We start from the raw sequence: 22,862 nt of genomic DNA, 5'->3' as shown, positions 1-22,862 counted from the left end.
AAAATTACATTAGCAGCAAGTATAAATGGCATATAAAGAATAAATTAAAATATGAAAATATTTACACTATAAAATACAAAGGCATAGTGAAATGCCTTAGAGTAGTTTTCATTTACATTTAGAATAGATTTAGATTTTTATAGATGAACAGGGTATTCCGTAATCACCGTATTTAATATATATTTTTAAAATCCTTATCAATAAAGTAGTCTAATAAGTGGTTAATATTTAAAGGGGTTCCTAATAAAACGTGAATATTTTTTTAAATATGAGTAAAATAAGTGCACTAGTGACTGCCTAAACTTCTTCCTGTTTTATTTGCTCCTCCACTAAATATTTTCAGAAAATAAGCTTATTCTGAATTATTTTTAAAACACTTAATTTACGACTTGAAATATTTTTTTTTCTTATTTTCATTTCTCTTTCAGTTTGCTGGCGAACGAGCTCGAAAACTCTCATCCAAAGCTATTCCAAAGCGTTGCTTCTAATCTCGGTCTACATAACATGCCATCAGAAGCTGTCGTCCACAGCGTTTTCGCATCAGTTGCTGAAGAAATCTTTCGAAATGGTGTGACGTGGGGAAGGATCGTAGCACTTTTTGCTATGACAGGAGCACTTGCCATGGACTGTGTAAAGGCAGGTCATCCGGAATATGTTTTAGGATTGGTGCAACGGATGGGAATCTTCGTCGAAAGAGATTTAGCACCATGGATATGCCAGCAAGGTGGATGGGTAAGTCAAATGATAAATTGTGTATACATTTTATATATTCTACTGATATAGTAAGGTTACAAGGTTTAAACAAAAGTAATTTTACTAATAACACTGGAGAAAAAAAAATTTTGTTGTATTTAACAAATGCATGATCTTGCCTGATTTGGGTGTGGTGATTTTAAATATTTAATTAGTTTTGCTTCTGGAGCTACAGATTTTTTTTAAATGACATTTTTAATCTATTTTTTGTCAGTATTCACAAGTTTAAAAACGATATATATTAAAGGGAGTCACGTAAATGTTGCATCATACTTTTAGGGTGATTAGGACACGTTGTTAGGGTTAAAATTGCATAGGAATCCATGCCCGGAAATTTCATCGTATACAGCTAGGGACACGTCCCTATTACGACCTGTTCAAAAGCACACGAAGAAACTATTCGCAATAAGGAAGAACCCCAAGTGCCGTATGACGAAACTTCCGGACATGGGTTCCTATGCAATTTTAATCCTGAAAATGTGCATTAATTCCCCTAAAAGTTTGCCGCACAATGTGACCTTCGGTTATACATAGCTTTTTAAAATTTGCACATTTCGGCAAAAATATTATTAATAAAAACTATAACTTGGAGAGAGAAATCAATTGCAGATCAGAAATTAGTGACACGAAAGTATCTTAGGATCTATTAAAAAATCTCAGACAACAGAAAACAAAAAGGAATTCCCGATTCTAAAACTTCTGTCATTTACTAGTTCATGATCAAAAAATCTTCATTAACTTCTTACTCTAAATCAAAAAGTCAATAGAATACAAATCATAAAACGCAATAAAGCATACTGAGATGAAATGCGCGTTCACACTGCTAATGGATAGGAAAGAAAATCAATGAAAAATAAACAAAACAGCGAGAGTAAGTGTAAGTTCACTTCAACTTTTTTTTCATACTTATTTTTCTACCATTCTATTAGCCACACTACTTCTCGGTTTATTTATTTTTCCTTCTTTTACCCCACATGTTTCGATATCATACATTTTTTCCCTGGTGAAGAGCGCGTAGAGCGTTTATTTTATTTAAATTAATTGTCACTGAAATTAAGGCACTAGCTTTTTTCTCCGCATTATTTGAAGTATTGTTACAGTCATAAGTTTAAAATAATTAACAGGTAAAATTTATTGAATAAATAAATTTTGACCTCTTGCGGGATTTTCAAAATTGCAGGATTGTTATAAGATATCTTTGTTTTGAAGCCCAGGCATCACTAAATGATGAATTGTTTAGAAGATGCAAACCATTTCTTGGTAATAAATACATAAACAAGTATTATTTTTAATCGTTATTTATTATTAAAAATAAGGAATATTATTTTTTAAAATTAGAAATTCTGAAAAAAAAATTATTAAGGATGGAAGACAATCTGTCAATGAAGGCAAAATTTAAGTCCCATTTTATATGAAAATATATACAGCAAAAATATTTTAATATTCTTATCCAAATGTTATCAGAATATTAATTATAGGAACAATATCTATAAAAATGAAAAAACAATAAAGTCAAAACTAATTAGATATATTATTATTGAAAAGCTTAAAAATTAGATAATGGTTCTACGAGGCTCAAATAAATGTTATTTGTTTAATAACTTATTTGAGTATCAGAATCTTCTCATTTCCTTCTGAATCCATATTTACTTCCTAGAACTTTCCTCTCAGGAAATTCAGTATTAAAATGGTATCGGGTTTCAACATTTTAAAGTAAAGTGATGGAAATCGATGCATTTTTAAATAGTTTCGAAACTCGAAAACATGGATATCGCCTTTAAAAATGTTGAATAATAAACATTCGATAGGTTCTTTCTATAATCTTTTACTTTATATTCGATAGGTCGTATACTTGAAATCGATTTAAAGCTAGTTTGTACATTGAACTAATTTTTAAAATTATACTGAATTTATGATTTAAGAAAATTATTATGTTTTGGTGAATATTTTCTTTGTTTTAAAAGCCACAGGTTTTTGAAAAAAAAGCAATTAAAAACTGAGAGAAAAAAGAAATTGTATTTATTTCGCTAGCATTTCTCCGACTTTCTTAATTTATTAAAAAAATTCAATCCTTATAGTATTTGGAAATTTTAGCAACTTAAAAAAATATATGAAAGCCAATTTAAATAGTGACTAAACTCTCAACTTATTAAAATTGTAATCGGCCTCACTTTCACGTTTATACAAGCGAGCATCTTATTTTAAAAGTAGTAGGTCTGCGTCCTATTTCTGATTCTAAACAGAGGGCACCACAATCAGAAAAGATAAGAAAAACAATACAATCATTACACTTTAAGTATCTGTATCAAAATGAGCAAAGGTGGAAATTGAACAGTTTACGGTTGGACTGTTATTCAAATAAAGAAATCATATAAAAATTTTAAACGCAAAAACATCAAGATCAAAATTCCCACTTCACGTCTTCGTAAAATTTATTTGCATTCCTTTGTGATTCAAATAAACTACGCAGTTTGCAAAAGAACTTATGTGGACTTTTAAGTTTCTTTCTGACGAAAGATTTTAGAGGAAAGAAGCTAGGATTTTAAAAACACTTTTATTTGCCTATTTAAGTTTCTGGATAAACGGTTGTCAATATAGAAAAATTATTCATTCTGCCATGTTGTTAATAAATGAGATTTTGCGGAATTAATCGAATTAATTTTAAGCAATAAGCTAAATGAATTTCTATTATACATCAATCTCAATCCCAGAAATATTTTAACATAACATTATTAAAAAAGAGGGCCCAATAAAAAGTCAAACAACACTTTGATTCTGGAATAATAAAGAACTTCATTTTATTTTATCTTAACATTTTTTATATTAGTTTGCTTTCCGTTGCAGTAGAAATCAGTTCTTCCACATTTCCATCGAAAGTAAAACATCACTCAGAATAAATTTCCCCAGAGATTCCAAACTACTCTCTGGATTCCAAAATAATAGCCAAACGATGGATAGTATTTACTTATTTATTTTACCACAGGTATCTTTTTTTCGTAGATGTAAAATCATTAGAGAAAAACTGAAATGAAATAAAATTTTAACACTTTTGAATCGAATAGGTTTAGGATAAATTACTTTTGTTTGTGGATACAATATTTCTTTCAATAAACTCGTTTAAGATTATTCTTACAATTGTCTGTTCCGGATGTTTTAGTGATAATAAGGTGATAACAAAAGAATAGTGTAGCTTTAATCTTTGTAATATAATTTTCAAAAAGCTCATGTCGTCAAGATAATCATCATTAATTTATTTTTTGCACCATAATGTCAGATGGATAATGCTGATTATTAAAAATAATTTACAAAAGTAAAATAATATTTTATTATTTAACTTGTTTCATAAATTTCCCTTACTTTTTTTTGTAACTGGAGTATTTTTATAAAATATATATAACTAAGATAACTCCTTTTAAAATAAGTTTGCTTAGTTGACACATTTTTCCTTAGTCAATCATTACTAGCGTTTAAAACTTTTCTAATTATTTGTAACGCTATTTTCTGAAAAAGGTTTTTTTTTCTAATTAATTTTGAGAAAAAAAAATTTCAAATGAACTTAAGACTTCCTATGCAATTAAAAATGACTTCTCTACAAAAATATTATGTAATTGTTAAAATTTAGTCAAATTTATATTTAAGGATATTTTGAATCACTCTAAATATTTTGCAAATAGCAGTATAAAAATGATTTGACAATATGTACTCGTAGTTACTACCCAAGATAAATTAATATGAATGTATTTAAAGAAAAAAGCAAAGCAGTTAAATTACTTAAACAACTTACTATTATTTGATCTTTTCCTACAAATTTGTCAATTACTATAAATATTTTCCTATGTTTTATTATATTTTTTTTGTCAATAAAACATAAAATGTTTATTATAATATTGTATGGTGCATGCATAAAAACGAGAAAGTGTAATTATACTGTAACTTTAAGCACTTTTCTATTTAAAATGTCTTATAATTTTTTACAAGCATTAAATATTAACATATTCTATAAAACGATAATTACAGTAATTTCCTTTCAAATATTTTTCATAAAATGACAATTACCTTTAAAATATTTTCATTAATCCACCCTTAAATTTTTAAAAAAAAATAATAAATAAAACTTAAAATAAGAAAAAAAGCATAAATGAAATAAATTTTTTCTTTTATTCAGTAAAAAATATTGTTTTCTTTTATTCAGTAGTTGCAGTAGTTCACAAGCATTAAAAAAAGACAATTTAAAAAAGTCAACCAAATTTTGAATTCCAAATAAAGTTTCCAGCGTATTTGAATTTTAAATAAGTAAGTTAACATAGCATCAATTTGATGTTTGAAAAAAAATGATGTGTCGCATTTTTAAGTGTGTTCAGCCCCTTAATATTAAAGCGAAATATTTTACTTTTAAAACAGGATTAGAAAATTGTTCACTAGCATAGTGAATACCGTAACGTTATAACTGGCACCAAGAAAGCTGAGTTATTTAAAACATAAAATTGTCGGAAACGGAATATGACAACATTGTCCCGTAAGTATGTCACTTTAAATTATAAGAATGTTGAGAATGTTCGTTTATATCATCGCTGCTAAGATTTTGAACCTTTAAATTCTTTGTGTATTTCATTTCTCTCTCTCAAATTAATTTTAAAGCACTAAAACAATTTAAAAACTGCGCTTGAAATAGATATGAATCTCTTCATGCTTGAATTATTATTGAGATATATGTTTTCAACTTCATTTCGTTATTTTTTTTAATCTCTTTTAAATATTCGAATAACCAAGACACAAAATTATTGCTTGCTAGAAACATCAGATGATTTTTCACAGAAGGAAAAAGATTAAATTGTTTATATTTAGTAGACGGAGAAAAAATTTTTGGCAAGACTTCTGTACTGAATAATAATTACATTTCTGTTTTTTTTTTTAAAAAGGAAAAATAATAATAATAATTCTGGTTAATGAAACCGAAGTATACGCTATTCAAACTATTCATTTGATAATTTTTTATTCATGTGGCAATGGTTCTTCTGAAATTCTGATTTTCAAACTTCATAGCTCTTATCACCACACATTTTGTAAAAAATACAAAGCAGAAAAATTAGTTTAACCAAATAAATGGCTTTGATATCATGTATCAGGAATCATGATTAAATTACCATATTTTACCACATTTACCAAATTCTATTACATGTAATAAAACCATATATTATTATAAATTTTATCAAAATCATTACCAAGCAGTATAAATTACCGTGCTTTTTGGTATTCCCATAAAGCCAAAAGCAAAGCAAATTTTATCATATCCTGATAGTTTTTCGCCGAACTTTTTTTCTGAGTATACGTATAAGTATATTAGCGTTCGTAAGGATTGGGCTTCAATAAACTTAAACGAAATCACTAAGCTACAAATATAAAGAAAGTTTTTTATTTAAATTGTGTCATAACAGACGTGAAATTTCAGTATGGAATTAGGCATTATATAGCATTACTTAAATGGAATGCAATATTCTTTTAGAAAAACTCTTTCTTTCAGAAAAACAAATCATTTCTGCATCAGCATTTCGTTGTGAATTAATCTTATTTTTTGTTTTGGATATTTAATTCATGAAATAATTTTAACAAAGGTTTTTCTATTACAGTACCTAGAAAGAAAAGATTGAAAAACTTAATTTTAATGAAAGTTGCACTACCAGTACTGTATATATCATTGAAATGTTTTTTTTTAATTCCTTTGTAAGCAGTTTAAATTTTATTTCTTTATTCCATTATTTGAAAATATTTGATAAGTAGATTCGATATATATATTCTGTTCTATCGATACATTCGATCTAAAATTATTGATTTTCTGAAAATATATAGATATTTATTATCTTAAAATGTATCAAAAATATACTGATTAAATATATCTAAAGAATATATCGTTACCTTTTATCATCAACACCCATCCTTATTCTATTCAACTTCTTAACGAACATTAGTTGGTTAAAACATCACTTAGAGTGGTAGATTTTTTTTTAAATTTCAACTTTAATTCTCTTTAAATACCAAATTTATATATTTGGATACAATTATTGATATTAATTAAGTTAAATATCATTATTTTTATATAATTTTGTAAGATTGCAATTACTTTTCTAAATTAATCTTTTCCATAATTTAATTTCTAATGTACGTTATTCATATCCACTTATTCGTCGAATGTTTTTCTGTTAAAGCAGTTTTTAATTATGTAAGTTCATTATAAAATTTAAATGTTAATTTTTCGCGAGCACATTGGATATTTATGAAATTAAATATTAATATTCTCGCATAAATATATAACATTACAATTAATTTTCTAAATTAATCATATTAACTTCCATTCTAATTTAGTACGCTATTTGCATCAACTCATTTAAAAAAAATTTTTTGTTAAAACACCATTTAATTCGTAGGTCTGTTACAAACTTTCTATTTCCTCAAGGCATCAAATTTGAATTGGATATCTATAAAGTTTTTATAATATGGTTTCTACATATTAAACTGACATTTTACAAAAGTTAATTTAAAATTTTGAATGATTTTTTTTTTACTTTGCAAAAGGAATTCATTTTTTTTTATTATTTCTCATGCTGGAAAAATGAAATCCTTGTTCATCTTTAATCATTAAATTTTCAAAAAGTACTTGAGTTACTAAAAAAAATGACAAATCATTTTTTATTTTATTTCCATCTACTTCTATCTGATTGTAATCAGTCTTTTTCTTCCATTTATAAATTACTTTCCTTTAAATAGAGAGACTTTTTGTTCGTAACCTTAAGACATATCTCCTCATTTATATTTTGATGTTTTTACCTCATTAGATAGGATGCTTTTTCAAAATTGGCACAGTGCTGATGAAGTATGCGATATTTCCCGGTTGTTCTTTTATCATTTTATCCAAGATTTTTTGTTCTCTTTCGTTTTCTTTCTTTGCTTCTGCCAAAAATCTGAGCTTCTAAGAAATTGAATAAAAGATATATTTTTCATTTTTCTATGAATTCTAGACATTTTCAATAGTTACATCAATCTCACTTTCATAACTCAATTTCGAAGTAATTTCATCATTGCTAAATGCACTTTTTTTCATAGAATAAAATAATATCACAAATGGCACTGAAAAAGACACTAAGCTATTTTTGGTGATCTGTAAGTAATAATGTCTTAGTATTAGTGATTTGTGCACTAAAAAATTGCAGTAAACTGTTATGATATTCATTATTTTAAATGTAGTTTTTACAGTATTATTTATCTTAAACTGTAAATTATGCTGGAAAATGAGTACAGATATTTGTCAGTAGACGGTCATGGTAGTTTTTATCTCATCTACTATAATGCTGCTGGCTATTTTCTAATATATTTGATCCAATTTTAACACAATCAAAGTGTGGCTGCAAGGTACAAAAAAGTTTTCTGTCACCTATTAAATTCGTCTAGAAGTATTTATCTTAAATCTCATAATTAAGTTTGTTAGGCAGACTATTCGAGTTCTAAACCTGACAATGACAGAATGGTGCTACTCACACAGTTTTCCATTATTTTCTACCATACTTATTTACTGTAAATATTGAATTTACAGTGAATAGTACTAGTATGATAACGGCCGATTCCCTTTACCGTGAGTTTCAGGGAATATTTTTTGCAATGTAAATATGTATTTAAATTTAAAAACATTTTGTTCACTTATCATTTACATTTACGTGATATGTGTAATTTTTTAAAATTTTTTTGGAAACCTTCTCCTTGATTACACATTATTAACATTAATTCCACTGATAAATTTATAGTTTAATAATACAACATTGATATTTTTTCTGCCATGTATTAAATAATCTTTCAAAAACAAGCTTTTAAGAACCCATTTCAGTTTTAATCTTAATTTTTGATGCAGCTGAATTGTGCGTAGAGTTTATTCTAGGTTTATAATAAAGTACAATAAACAAAATTCTCTTTAATTCCAGTTACGAGCAACGGGAGGTACCTGGAAAAAAGCTTTCAGCCACTTAATAAATTCATTTTGAAACATTTACCTTAAATCTCATAATTAAATTCTTCAGTGCTGTTGGCACCAACAGTGAAAAAGTTGCGAAACAAATTTTTTTAAGTTAAACAAGTTTTAAAACATTGATTATAACTTTTCAAATAAAAATTGTTATCTGATCATAAATGTCATTGTTTTTTTTTTTTTTTTTTTTTTTTTTTTTTTTTTTGTATAATGCGGTGTTGTTTTGGCCTTGTTTAAAGAAGCTTAATTAATATTTAGCTATGAGTCTATTTTATCTTCGTGTAACTTTATTTATATACATTAAAGTACATAAATAAAGTTAGTAAAGCACATAAATCCAGTCAGAACTAATGAGTATAATGTTGATAACAACTTGTATTTGATTTTTAAAAAAAATTGGTTCTTCAAAATCTGTTATGATATTTATATATTAGCCGTTAGTTTAAAATTGTAATTAATCTAAGATCTTTTAGTTGTCAGAAAAAACTATAAATACTCCTGAATGCTTATATTTATCAAAGAAAATAAAATGGAGTATAAGATGTTTTTTTAAATTTGTAACATCTAAGCAGCTAAGATGCGTAGGGATTATGATGAGCAAGGATTACGTGCAAGACTGAACGCATATTTATGGAGACTGAGTTTAATTAGATTACTTTATAACCGTCGTTGAACAGCCGACCCAATCTTTGGGTTTACGACTACTTATGTTCAACTTCTTAGCCATGTAATGTTGTACCCAATCCAGAAGACGAGGGATCAAGCATTGGGAGAAATTCGCCGTCTTGGAGGACTTTTTGATGGAACTAACTCGCATTTGCGTTACATAGAGAGGAAGATCATGAGAACCTCCCATGGTTAGCCTGGCGGCAAAGAAATTCTAACCGATGATCCGTCTACCACTGAGGATACTTCACGTCAGCACTGTAGTCGGTGCAAGCCGGATGCGGATTTGTATCTACCAACCGTCGATGGGATTCGAACCCGGTTCACCTCATTGGAAAGCGATGCTCTATCCCCTGAGTCATCACAGCTCAGACTTGGTTTAATGTCATACCGGGCCCTTTCCTTTAAGTACAAAAAGTTAGTAAATCTTATTTTGAGAACTTTTAGGGGGAAAAAATTATTGCACGATAGTTTACATTTTAATTTTCTAAATATCAATTTTTATAAACTTACTATATTAACTTCCAATTGTTTCATTGGTTTAATTGCTAGCGTTTTTTTAAACTTCAAACTACTGAATGTGTTTTTTATTATTACGAATTACTAATATGAAGAGTTTTTTCACTGAAATTGTGGAATATTAAATATATTTTTTTTACTTTATCAAAAAGGAAATTTGAATTATTATTTTTTTTAATTAAAATTTTTTTTTGCAAATTATTGCTCTTTTGTAAAAAATTTCAACTGGGTTGGAGCGATCGTTCTTGTTCTACCGTTGAGTATGGTCGTGCTTACGTTAGATATTGAATTTCCTTTATAGTCAAAAATATTTTAGTAATTTGGAGAGGAGGGAGAATTAAGATATCACATTTAAAAACAGAAAGTATTGCACTTTACTTATTTGTGTTATAAAGGAGAAAGGGTTCCACAAAATCTTCATAAACATTGAAAGTGTTTGTACATCTCCGAATGATAATTGTAACTCTAACAAGATTAAAAGTTTTAATTTCGAGCTTAATCACTTGAAATACCATTTTCTAACTCTTCCTTTTTCTTCATCAACACTACAGCTTAGTGCAGGCCAAGAGTTTCTCAGTCTACTTTTAGCAGGCAGAACGATTTACTGGAAGATTTTTTCACCAACCCACTCCTAACACTTTGAAATCCTTCTCTGCGAGCTGTTCAGCCACCTCGTACCCTGTCCCTAACTTTTTCCCCATTTAGAATATTTTTCAACTAACTTTCATTTCAAAATATTCCATTATAACTCTTTTAATATATTTTTAAACATTCATTCTAAAATTTTTGGGATTCATAAAATCCTTAATTCAATCAACATTACGTATAATTCAATCCTCAATTATTAAAATAATTACTGGAATAATAAAGTATTAAAATAAGTAGCTGGAACTCTTAGTAAGACAATTTTCACTCGATTTTTTTTCATTACAATGGAAATAAACAAAAATGAAATTGTCATAAGGCCCAGAACATGAAAGATATTGAATTTTAAATGACCCAGGAACAAGTCTCAGATTATCTCGCCAACTGGCGGTCGGAAATAAAAGTGACTGATTACATCGTAAACAACACCAAGCATTTCTTTAAAGTGTATTGTGTAGTGTAGATGGATTCTGAATAACTTATACATAAATAAAAATCACCCATCATTTTAGAAACTCGTCGATGTACGACCATTTTTAGAATACAATGGCAGTAGATGGATTTCTGTGTATTATAAAACAGGTGGGCTTTTAAGCGAAGCTCGCCGTTATATGGCTCTTAACAAAAGAAAACAAGTAATGAAACTCAAAATTTGTCAATGGTATAGTTTAAAAACTAAGAATAAACATTTTTATATGTTTATTTACACAAACGTGTTGCAAAATATCGAAAATAATTTAAGTATAATATCAGCTGTCCTCTTTAAATTATTTACAATTGTTAATTTCATAATCTTCTAATTCCATTATCCTTCATCTGCTTGAAACAATAAAACATTTGATTAAAACTTTTTCAAATAAAACCTTTCTATACCTTGTTATAATGTTTTTTATAATGTAAAAACTTCATTTACTTTTTTATTGTTATTGTTATAATATTTCATTTATTTATTTTGTTTCATTTTATTTGTTAACATTTTTTATATGTTATTCATTTTACAATAGAACTAATAGTTTGGAAGCTGTACTAGTTTCATATACAAAATATTCACTGTTTGATTTATTCCGATGAACAAATCTAAAATTGTTTTAGATACATAGAGCACTATTTCTAATGCTTTTTTACATAAGATCAAACACGAGGTATTAATACTTATAGCTCAGAGCTTGTCATAGTTTTTGTGTAAAAAGTAAAAGTTTTGTGTACTTTTGACTTATACCTGCTGGTAGTTTTCTCATTAACTATTTATTTTATCGACTCAAATTTGATTTCAATTTGATTCTCAATTCTATTTAACGTAAAAAATGAATATGAAACACTTCCTGACTTTTATTTTGTGTTAGGTTTAAGAACTATTTTTACTGAATATACCAATACTATCTTACATGAATTACTAAGTGTAATGAAGAAATTTTTTTCTCATGAGGACAAAATTGTGTCATAGGCAACCAGAATATTGCAGAAATAATAGCAAAATGTGTTTTCTCTTTTTCTACTCGATCAAAAGAGGAAATTAATAAAATTCCGAAGATCTATTTCTTTTTTATATTGTTAGGATAATAAAATGGAACTCGTGTAGTGGAATGTAATGTTTATGGTAGTCGGATGAAATTTTTCTAAGCTATGCAGGTGATTACATACGGGCAATTTCCCATTTGAGAGTTATGTGGACGACATTACGATAATAGTGTTTAAATAGATGGTAGTTTGCTATTGTTGCGACATCAATTTTTTTCCTTGCACACCGCTTCGGCTAATGAGCTATTTTATGCTCTCAAGAAGTAGATTTGCATATTTAACCAGAGAGCAGACTGCTCTTTTTTTATTAATTTATTTCTTTCTATTCTTTTTTTGTACGTAATTCATTCTTGAGTTTAATTTTATTTTCTCTTTGCGGCACTTAGTGATTTACGAAAATGGGCGAAGTGTATTTCGTTTATTTATCACTTAACTAGAAATTATTTTGGGAAATATTTACTTCAATTATCAGCAAACAATTTTGAAAGAATTAAGCAATTTTAGAAATATTTCACTTAATAAGCATAATGCTTTGAAAAACGAAAAAAATTGAACCAAAACACATAATTATAAGTGTAATAAAAATAAAAACTTCTTAAAACTAAATTCTAATTCATCTACATATTTCCTTATCCGGTACAGGGCACAGGGTTACAAAAGTCCTCAGAATATTATTGATTGCAGTTATACTTAATTAACTTTAATAGGTACTATTAAACACACAGCCACACACACATATATATATATATATATATATATATACTAGTGGGCTGCGCCCCATGCTCGCTAACGCTCGCCAACCCCCGAAAATTGCTATGCAGTCTTATATGGTTTGCTTCGCTCGCTACTAACTTAGGTACATTGCAAATGCACAAAATTCTAAGAATTCAAAACAATCATTCAAATCCATATAACAACTTTTTTTTAAAAAAAAAATTTCTTCTTTTTAGTAAATACTAAGTCATTAAAATAAATTTGAATTCAAATAAATGACATGTGATTCGTNTCTATAATTTTTCTTTGTTTTATTCTTCATTTTGAACTTATCTAATGAGTTCTGTTTACTTGCAGCTTAAGCGCAATAAATGAAACTCATTGTTTTTCTTAACTTTCTTCGTGTTTTCTTGTATTTATTTATGTATATATATATATATATATACATACTACTGGCCATTATTGATTTAATTTATGATACAAGTTGGAATTTCAATTCTTAGAAAAATACGACATTTTGTCATAAAAATCTGTCAAAAATATATACGTATTTAATGGAGTTTTGGAATTTTATTGATTATGAACATATTTTTTCATTTAAAAAATTTCTTCCAGACTCAACTGATTTAAAAGCACTTTTCAAAGCATATGGTAAAACTGTTTTAAAAAAATCGCACAATTTTTGGAACATTTAAATTTTGTAGTTGCATTTTGAAATTTCTAGTATTATAATGCCTTAAAAATTCGAAATGAATCCTTAAGTAATGCTGCACTGGAATATTTGTATTTTAAGAAAATTAATTTAAAAAAAAAAACTTAAATACAATTTATCATCTGTAAAAAATACAGTCCAGATCTGTCGGTTAAGTAGGACAAAATTTTTCGAGAGAAGCCTTAATTACTAAAATTTCACTATCTTTTGAGGAAAAAGTAAACTTGACAACTGCTTTATGTGACCCTGACTGTCTCCTTGAAGGGCTGGACAAAATATTAAAAAAAGAAAATTATTTATGAGCTATGACTTCGTCTGTGGGTTATATAGCAGATTCATTCCATTCATGGCAGTCGGTGTTTCGCATCCAAAGAATTTATTTGACCCTGGATGACCTCTTTCGCATCATTTCTTCATCCCTAATATGGTCGCTGACCCTATCTGTGGGCGTCCGCTTATTATTTTACGCAGAGGGGCCTACGTGGGGCGTTGTGCAATCTGAGCTGGTGTCAATGTATTGTTTTCATTAGAAGAAATAAATGACACAACAAACAAACAATATTTACCTCCGCGTAATGCGCAATTTTGGACTGATGATAAAGCATACATAATTCAATATCATATTCAAACAGATACTTGCATTTAATTTTGAGGTGTTATACTCACTTTTTAACTGGTTCCAAAATTGAGTATAAAAATTAAAGAGTTGTATAGTCGAATTTAAGAAATAATTAAAAGAAGCTTTATTTGTATTATGTGAAATGGCGAATAAGCAAACGTGTAAATAGACTGATGTTATTTTCAGAATAGCACTTAATTTTAAACTTAGTTTTGATTTTTTAAGTAATTTTGGATTACGTAAAATCTACGTATGATAGTTTTCAATACAGATCGTTGTCAGGTATGAAATCAAAAAAGTAAATACATTAGGGATCACAAATTAATATTTAGGTGAAGGAAATACAAATACTCACAAAACACTACAGAAGAAGGCGAGGCTATAGATACCGAAGCCAGTCATTGACAGAGGAAACTGAGTTAAAATTGACAGGTGATTATTAGAAATTCCTCCAAATTTTACCAGAGAATCAAACTGGCATTCGTGTTTTCATTTGCACCTTCCTCAGTAGTGACTCTACAGTTTTAAATGGCGTTCTTGTCTCTTCTCTCTTAAATATTAATAATATTGATATTATAAACAAGTTCTATCTTCAACTAAACCTTTATTATATTCTACATTATGCAATTCATAAAATATTTTGAAGTGATTACATTTCTGTGAGTCCTCAGATGAGAAGCATTTTATATTTTAAATATTTTTAAGTACAAGCATATGTTTTTCTTTAATATTTTTTTTTTACAAACATCATGAAATAAGCGAATGCATTTTATTGATCAATATTTTAGTATTGAGCTTAATTTAGTTACTTAGTTTAACTTCAAAGCAATTTATATCAGTTCGAAAATGTTTGAATATTAGATATTAAAAAAGGCAATGCAATCAAAGATAATTTCTCCTAAATGGAGATGAATTATCCATATTGATTCGTGATGACATGCGGTATATCACTTATACCAATTATAAAGCTTACATAAGTTACGAAAACTGCAAATTTTATCTGTCTTATTGTTTTAAGAAGTTATTATTATTTATTGTTTTAAAAAGTAATGCTAACATTGTAAGTAAATGTTGGAGGTTTTAGAACTTTTAAGGTCATTATTTAATTTATTTTTGCGTTTGCTTAAATTATTTTAGCAATCGAGTAATTATACCAAATGAAGGTAATTTTCTTTTTTTTTTCTTTTTTTACATTTCTGATTTTTAAATATTCGAGTGATTAAACTTGCGTTTTTCAATAAGCATTAAAAATATTGAACCTGAATTTTAATATTGGCGGTGTCAAATTTATACTCACTTCAGATATAGAAATTCTGCTGGCTGTTTGTACACAACCGCTAAGTGAGAAAAATGTAGCATCTTTTTTAAAAATAAAAAGAATATCTCATTATTCCACATATAACGTTAAGAGGGATTGGCTTCACTCAAAAATAAATTTTATTAGATTAGAGTTATTTAACTTATTACACCCTTTAACTTATAAAGTTAAAGGGGTGAATATCAAGCATTTCCTGGAGACTTTTCTGTTTTCTTTTTCGCAAGATAAAAGACTTAATACTTTTAATCCTTTATTTATTCTATTTCCGATTTGAGTATTATTAAGTACCACTAAACTTATACAGTGTACAAAAAAATGGACTGCCCTGAATAACTTCCTATCCAATTATCAATTCTTCATGTCCTATAGTTTTTGAACATCCCATTGGAGAAATTATTTTATACTTTTTGATTGAAATGTGTGAAGTTATACAGGGTGCCCCTTTAAGACCACTTCTAGTGTATATTTTTAAAATATTTAACATAAAAAATAATAATAAAAGTATATAAGAAAGAATCAAAAACGCTATCAAAGTTTGTGGAATAAATTTAGTTGGATTGCCTGATGAAATTAGGAAATATTTCTAATTATCGGTTTTCAATTCTTCACTCTTTTTTTGGACAATCAAACAAGTTTTGATATTCTCGATGTTAAACAGACATTCTTTGGTATACTGTTTGAGATTTCTCGTGAAAATGGTTAAATAACAATTTATTTAAATGTTATTTTTACCATATTCAAACAGTTAAATAACCATAAAAAAGTCGGTATTCAAACTGTTTATTATGAGAAAAAAATCTTTATTAACTGCTTTCACCTAATACTGTTAAACAACCATAATTTCATCGCGCCAACTAGGCCCACCTACACAGACAGATTATTACATATTATAGCCAAGAGGGCTAATCTGTCAATCTCATGACTGACAGAACGGGGGTTCGAGTCCAAGAGTTGACACAATAATATCTCCTCCATTTTCTTCGACACATGAAGAGTTTCCAGTGTTTTGCAATCCCCAATTTGAAATTCTGAGCGATACTCTCATTCTGAAATAGATACTCTCATTCATACATAAAGCTGCTAAACTATCTCCAACGTCCAATTAAATCTTTTTTTTAATTGGAAACCATGCTAGTTATAAATGGTTAAGAAACCGTACAGTTTTGCATTCATGGTTTTTTTAACAATACTAGTTGTAAACGGTTTCAAAACCGTAACGGTTAAAAATGCTCTTTACCGTTAACTTTACTGTTGATTGGTTGGACAAACTGCTGCCGGTTATTTTACAGTAATTTTAGAATGAAAATTCTATCAGTGTGGTGATTAATTAGATCTCGATACCATTTTTTTTACTTTAATATTAATTTATAACCCCAATTGTGCATGCCTTTTTACCTTCTCTTTGATAAGGATTGAAGATACATTAATGAAATCTTTACAGAGCACCGATTATACACTCTTTTTACTCATTCGTGATCAGGAATCAATTTGGTGATAACTTGTTTTTAAGTTTGTTTGATCCTAAAGTTTATACCCATACAACGTTTGTTTGTATTTTAATTTTTCCATGACAGTCCTAGGATATGTTTTAGTTCATCTACTAACTGTTCGATAAAAATATGTAATGTAACTACTATGTTTTTCTACTGTAGCTTCAAAGTTTCTCAAAAACTATAAAACTTCGAGGAGATTCAAAACTAAGGATATTACCTTTCTTTATTGTTTCCCAACAAATGAGAGTTAAAGATGTTTTCATTTTTCTGTTGCAGCTGTTTGTGATAGCACGATTATCAGCCTCTGTTTCATGTGGTCGCTATTTTCGAGATCAAACGATTTCAGTTTTGTTATTTATCTGAGCTGACTGAATCGTTAGGAAAAGTATTATTAAGTTATGGGAAATAATGCAGCTTTCTGTTCTTATATCTTTTTTTTTCTTTAGTCCAATAGTCGTTTGCTAAAAAAGATTTCTTATTCTTTTAACAACTTATAGAAAAAAAGGAAATTATTTTGTCTCTCTGATTTAAACCATTGGTATTTCTTAAATTAAAATTTTAGAGCAAACATATAATATCAGAAAATTCATAAATTTTAAACAGAAGCAATAGAATAAAAACATTTATATATTAATCGTATATATACATTTATATGTGCATATTTATATTTCAATTATTAATTAAATATCGATTAATACAAAATTCATGAAGGTCTTTTACTAATCTTAAAATAAAAGTAATGTGCATGAAGCAAAAATGTATTTTAATTTTAAAATTTAAGAAAAAAAAGTAAATATGAGAAGAAGTTTTCGAAAATTTTCCCTTTCGAAAAGTGTTTGGTGAAATATCTCATTATTCTAAATATGCAAATCTTATTACTTGTTTTACTACCCTTCAGTTTTGTCCTTGAAAAAACGAAATATACCATTACTATTTTGGAGATATTAATAAATGAGTTATCGATTAAAAATTGTAAAATTTGCAAGTTAACTATAGCCTATATCTTAAACAAAATGCGAATTCGGGTTAAATGTATAGTGTATATTTAAGATAGTTTAGCTACTTCAGGAGTAATGCGGAAAATTGTTTAATAAACATCTTTATTCGGTAGAAAAAATATTTTTTTTAAGGTAGGTGTTTTTTTTCCAAATGAATTTAGATTAAATGAATTATCTTTACAAATGAATTTAAATAGGAGCCACGGTGGCTCAGGAGGCAGTGTTCTCAATGAGGTAACACAGGTTCGAATCCCAGTCAATCGTTGCTGGTTAATACGAGTTCTGCACTCGGCTCGCACGCACCACAGTGCTGATGTAAAAATATTCCCAGTGGTAAACGGATCACGGATTAGAATCCCCTTTCCATGGCTGACAGTTGGAGGTTTTCGTGGTTTTTCTCTTCTAGTAACGCAAAATGGTAGTTAGTTTTATCAAAGAGTCCTCTACGAAGGCTACTTTGTCCCAATGCGTGATTCGGGAGTTCCCTAGTCTTCTGGGTTGAGTTCAAAATTACAAGGATACCGAGTTGAACATCAGTAATCGTAAACTCAGAATTGAGACAGCTGTTTAACGCCGGTTAAAAGACAAAATAAAATTTATTCAAAGAATATTTGGCAAACATATTTTCAAACATTTAAAGAATATTTATTAAATGAAAATATTGAGAATATTAATACAAGATCATATTAAGTTATAGTTCATTATTTTTTGATCAACTTCATTAATATTTAGGAACTTATCAGGTTTTACTCACGTAAAGAATGCTGCAAAAAGAATTATATTGGCATAATTAATCTTAATAACTTGCGTTAAAGTAACGTTTGTGTCATTTCGTTTTACACATAATGCAAATTTCGAGTAATTTTTTATTACATTGTTATATAAATAAAAGCTGCGCGAAAATGGGATGGTACATAATTATTCAAATTAAAATAAAAGCAAAAAATAAAAGTCATCAGCTTTTATTAACTGTTCAAAAACAATTTAAATGTTGTTAAATATGAATCAGTGGAAAGTTAAATTACATTGAATTGCTGTTTAATATGGGCCTTTTTATTAAATCATTATTGCTTAACAAATATTTTATTGATAAATTTATTTTAAAAAAATCTATAAATTATTAAGAAACGTACGAACTAATAAAAATAAATTGATAAGAATATTAACTATCCGTTAGATGATAATGTCTTTTAGGTTTTTTTTTCTTCAAATTTTAAGAATTGAATTAATTCAATTTAGCATCAATTTGAATTCAGTTTATCCTCCACATTAATGATTTGGCATTTTTTTCACCGGAAAAGTCAAGATCCTGCAGTACGGCAGTTTTAGAAGAATTTTTAAATTTTATTTAGATTTATTATGTTTTAAATTTCATTAAGACATAATGTATTTGCACATATGTCTATAGGTTTGAGAGGTATCTAAACCTAAAATTTCGTTGTATCAATGTGAATATACATAATAGTTTACGTGCTTATTAAAAAAAAAATTATGATTATATAATATGGCAATTTTGCAAAAAAAAATGTCTGTGTTATTTAAAGTATTTTTTAAATTAAGTCTTAAATTAAGTTAAATTTCATAAAAACTAAGATGTATATTATTTGTCGATATGTCAATTCGCATACAGATATTTCAGATTTTGAGTGGGATCTAAACCTAAAATTTCTTTATACAAATGTAAATATAAATAAAAATACTTTTATTTTTGTTTATTAAAAAAAGAACTTAATCAGATAACAAATTATAATAACTGATTTTCCAAGCACAAGCTGTGTGGAATTGTCTCAAGTGATTGACAAACTCAATACTTAAGTCTTTCAAGGTACAAAATTTTTTGTACTTCATCTTCGCTATCCCACTTGCGTTCTACTACAATTTCAACTGACACAAACAACTTCAGAAATGTTCTTGACGGTTAAAATGACATCGAATTTCGTTCAGAATAAAAGACAGGAAAATAGGATGTTCAATCATCAAAAAAGTAAGCCCTAAATCCGTGACATTGCTAAAACAGCTGGTAGACTACGTACACAATTGAGGAAAATTCGACCATATTGGCTTATGGATAGAAATTCGATTTTTTTTTTCTTTCTGATTTTCAGTCAAAGATAGAAGCAAGAGTTTTGTGTGTATAATATTAAATTTTATAAATGTTTTTTTTTTCTTTTCTGTTTCTTATATTCGATTTATTTTGCAATGCATGCACTTTTCTTTTCAAATTTTTCCTAAAAAAAAATACTTAAAGATAAAATAATGAAAAATAATTTAAAAATTTAATAAAACGTATAATGACTATTGTAATTTTCACAATTCATTCAAAATATGCAGCAGTTAAAGGGTTAAGCAACAACGTTTCTTGTTAAATAAGTAGTGCTGTTTTCTTATTTTTTTTTTTAGTTTTCATTTATTATTAACTCTCAATATTAAATACTTCGTTTAATATTAAAATTACTTAAAATTTCGAATTTCTGTTCTAATTTTTTGAAAAATCTTCATGGTTATGTTCCAAAAAAATTTATTAGTTTTAATTTTGCTTATTTCGCTTATTTTATTTTTACCAATAATTATTTTGTTCTGTATATATACGTTTATTTGTATAATCTAAAAATTGAATTCTTACTGCTTGCTATCTATTTTAGTTACTTTTCAAAATGGCTTCCACATTGAAAAGTATCTTCTGCTGCTATGTTTTATTTATTTAATTGGTCTTTATTACACATGTTGAAAAAACTTTTCAGTTATGTAAACATGGAGCCAACATAGATGCTATAAGTCCAAGTTTTAAGGCAATTAATTTAATATCTAATGTAATTGCTATTGAATTTTCAGACATAAAAAACTGAAAAATAACTGAAACTAACGTCGAATGACAGTATTTTCAATATGCGCATTTAACAATATACGCATTTGTGTTTTATCTAATATCGAACGGTTGTTTTTTTTATAAAACTGCTCAGCTTTAACTTATCAGTTTTGCCTAACTTATAATTTGACTTGTTTCATCTTTTCGAAGCCCATACGAAATATCTAAATAGAAACGTGTTATTGAAACTTGTTTATGATTGCTCCTTCGTTCAATATTTCATTTCTTTGTTGCCAAAGAGAAAAAGAAATTTTATCGGTTTTTTAAATGACATACGCATTAGTGTTTTACATAATATAGACACTTCGGTGTCTTTTTTTTTTTCTTTTTTTTTGTCCTGAGACTAAGCATATTGCATTTGAGGAAATCTACAAAAAAAAACTGTCCTTGCATATGTTTCTGACACTAAACACTTGTGACACATTTTAAAATGAAAGTGTCCATCTCTTCTTTTTATGGGGAAAGAGAGCCACTTTTAGAATAAAAGCAATCATACACTTAATACATTTCCGAAATATTTAAGAAATAGTGAAAAATATTATTTCTAAGATGATTGTTAAAATTTAATGTTAATAGCAGATATTTTTCTGTGTGATTTAAAAACAATATAATAACCAAAACGACAAAACTAATTATATTTTTAGTTAATAAACATTTTAACGGTTCGTTCAGTTACGCATTGTGCATAGAAAAAGGAATTACTTGAAAAGTTTTATTCTAGATAATTATGTAACAGTCTTTAATTAGACAATGTGCCATTTGGATTGTTTTTCTTTTTTAAAAAAAAATAAGTTATCTATATTGGGTTATTACTTAAAGTGAGACTTTTAATATCAGGTTGCGTGTTATGAAAGATTTTGTTGCAAGGAAAGGAATACATTCATTTATAAAAATAAAATTAATTTATTAAAAAAAAGTTTAAATGCATACTTTTCAAAAATTATTCGACCAATTTTATTAAAATAATGTAAAAATTTCCTTGCTTTACAAATCAACATTTTTCCGGCCGTTATTACATAAAAATAATAATTTTTTGTGTCAAGTTTATTTTTGGATAAACGAATTTTAATTACTTGGAAGTTTAGAATCGCTTAAAAAATTCTCAACCATGGCGAGAAACGCACAAAAAATGAAAATAATATTAAGAGACAAGAGCGCTCGCCTCCAATGAGGTTATCCGGGTTGGAATCCAAACGATGGCTGTTCGATACGAATTCTGCACCCGGCTCGCACCGATTCCCAGTACTGACGTAAAATATATTCAGCGGTAGACGGATCATAGGTGGGAGTCTCCTTGCCGTCAGGTTAACCGTAGGAGGCTTTTTGTGGTTTTTATCTCCATGTAACGTAAATGTGGGTTATTTTCATCAAAAAGTCCTCCGCGAAGCCAAATTTCTCCCAATACTTGATCTAGGGGTTCCCTTGTCTTCTGGATTGGGTTAGAAATTACAAGGCTATGAAGTTGAACATTGTTAGTCGTAAGCTCAGAATTGGGGTCATCATTTCAACGACGGTTATAAAATTACACCTCTTCACTTATTTTCAAAATCGAAAACCCAAATCAATGACCTGCGTGAAAAAAAGGCATGTTCATGGCATTTATGAATTAGCACATTTTGAGATAAATCCTTTTACCATTGAGATTTTTTTTTTTTCACTGTACGACACAAATGTTCAACAGTTACTTCATATCTTTTACAAAGCATAAAAATCTGCGAATCAGTTTATGTTTTTTTACTTATATTTGTTTTTTGCAGCTACTTCTATTCTAGTTATTCTTTATGCTTACTCAATTTAATTTACTTAGTTTTACGTTTACCCTTATAATTAACTCAAAACAAACAGTGGAGAACATTGTTTTTAGCCTTAAATCAGAACATTTTGATAATCTAATTAACTGCATGTTCCTATAACATAATAATTTGATAATCTAATTAGTTACAAGTTAAGATAAAAACCAGTTCTTTTTTTTTTATGTTTGACAATGTCTGAAGTCTTTTTATGGTATTCTGTTCAAAAGAAAAAATAAG

At 27.7% G+C, this 22,862-nt stretch overlaps 1 protein-coding gene across 1 annotated transcript in view; it reads left to right on the top strand.

The window, feature by feature from the left end:
* Nucleotides 1-22,862, top strand: part of LOC107455826 (bcl-2-related ovarian killer protein homolog A) — a 93,002-nt gene that overhangs the window by 26,494 nt on the left and 43,646 nt on the right. The window contains exon 3 of the mRNA XM_016073538.3: nucleotides 429-732. Coding sequence (XP_015929024.1) covers nucleotides 429-732 — 304 coding nt within the window. The remainder of the gene's footprint in view (nucleotides 1-428; nucleotides 733-22,862) is intronic.

The sequence above is a fragment of the Parasteatoda tepidariorum genome, chromosome 5 (assembly GCF_043381705.1).
Source record: "Parasteatoda tepidariorum isolate YZ-2023 chromosome 5, CAS_Ptep_4.0, whole genome shotgun sequence".
In the NCBI taxonomy this organism is placed as follows: domain Eukaryota; kingdom Metazoa; phylum Arthropoda; class Arachnida; order Araneae; family Theridiidae; genus Parasteatoda; species Parasteatoda tepidariorum.
The sequence above is the reverse complement of the archived record's forward strand: the minus strand, read 5'-3'. Positions and strand labels throughout refer to the sequence as shown.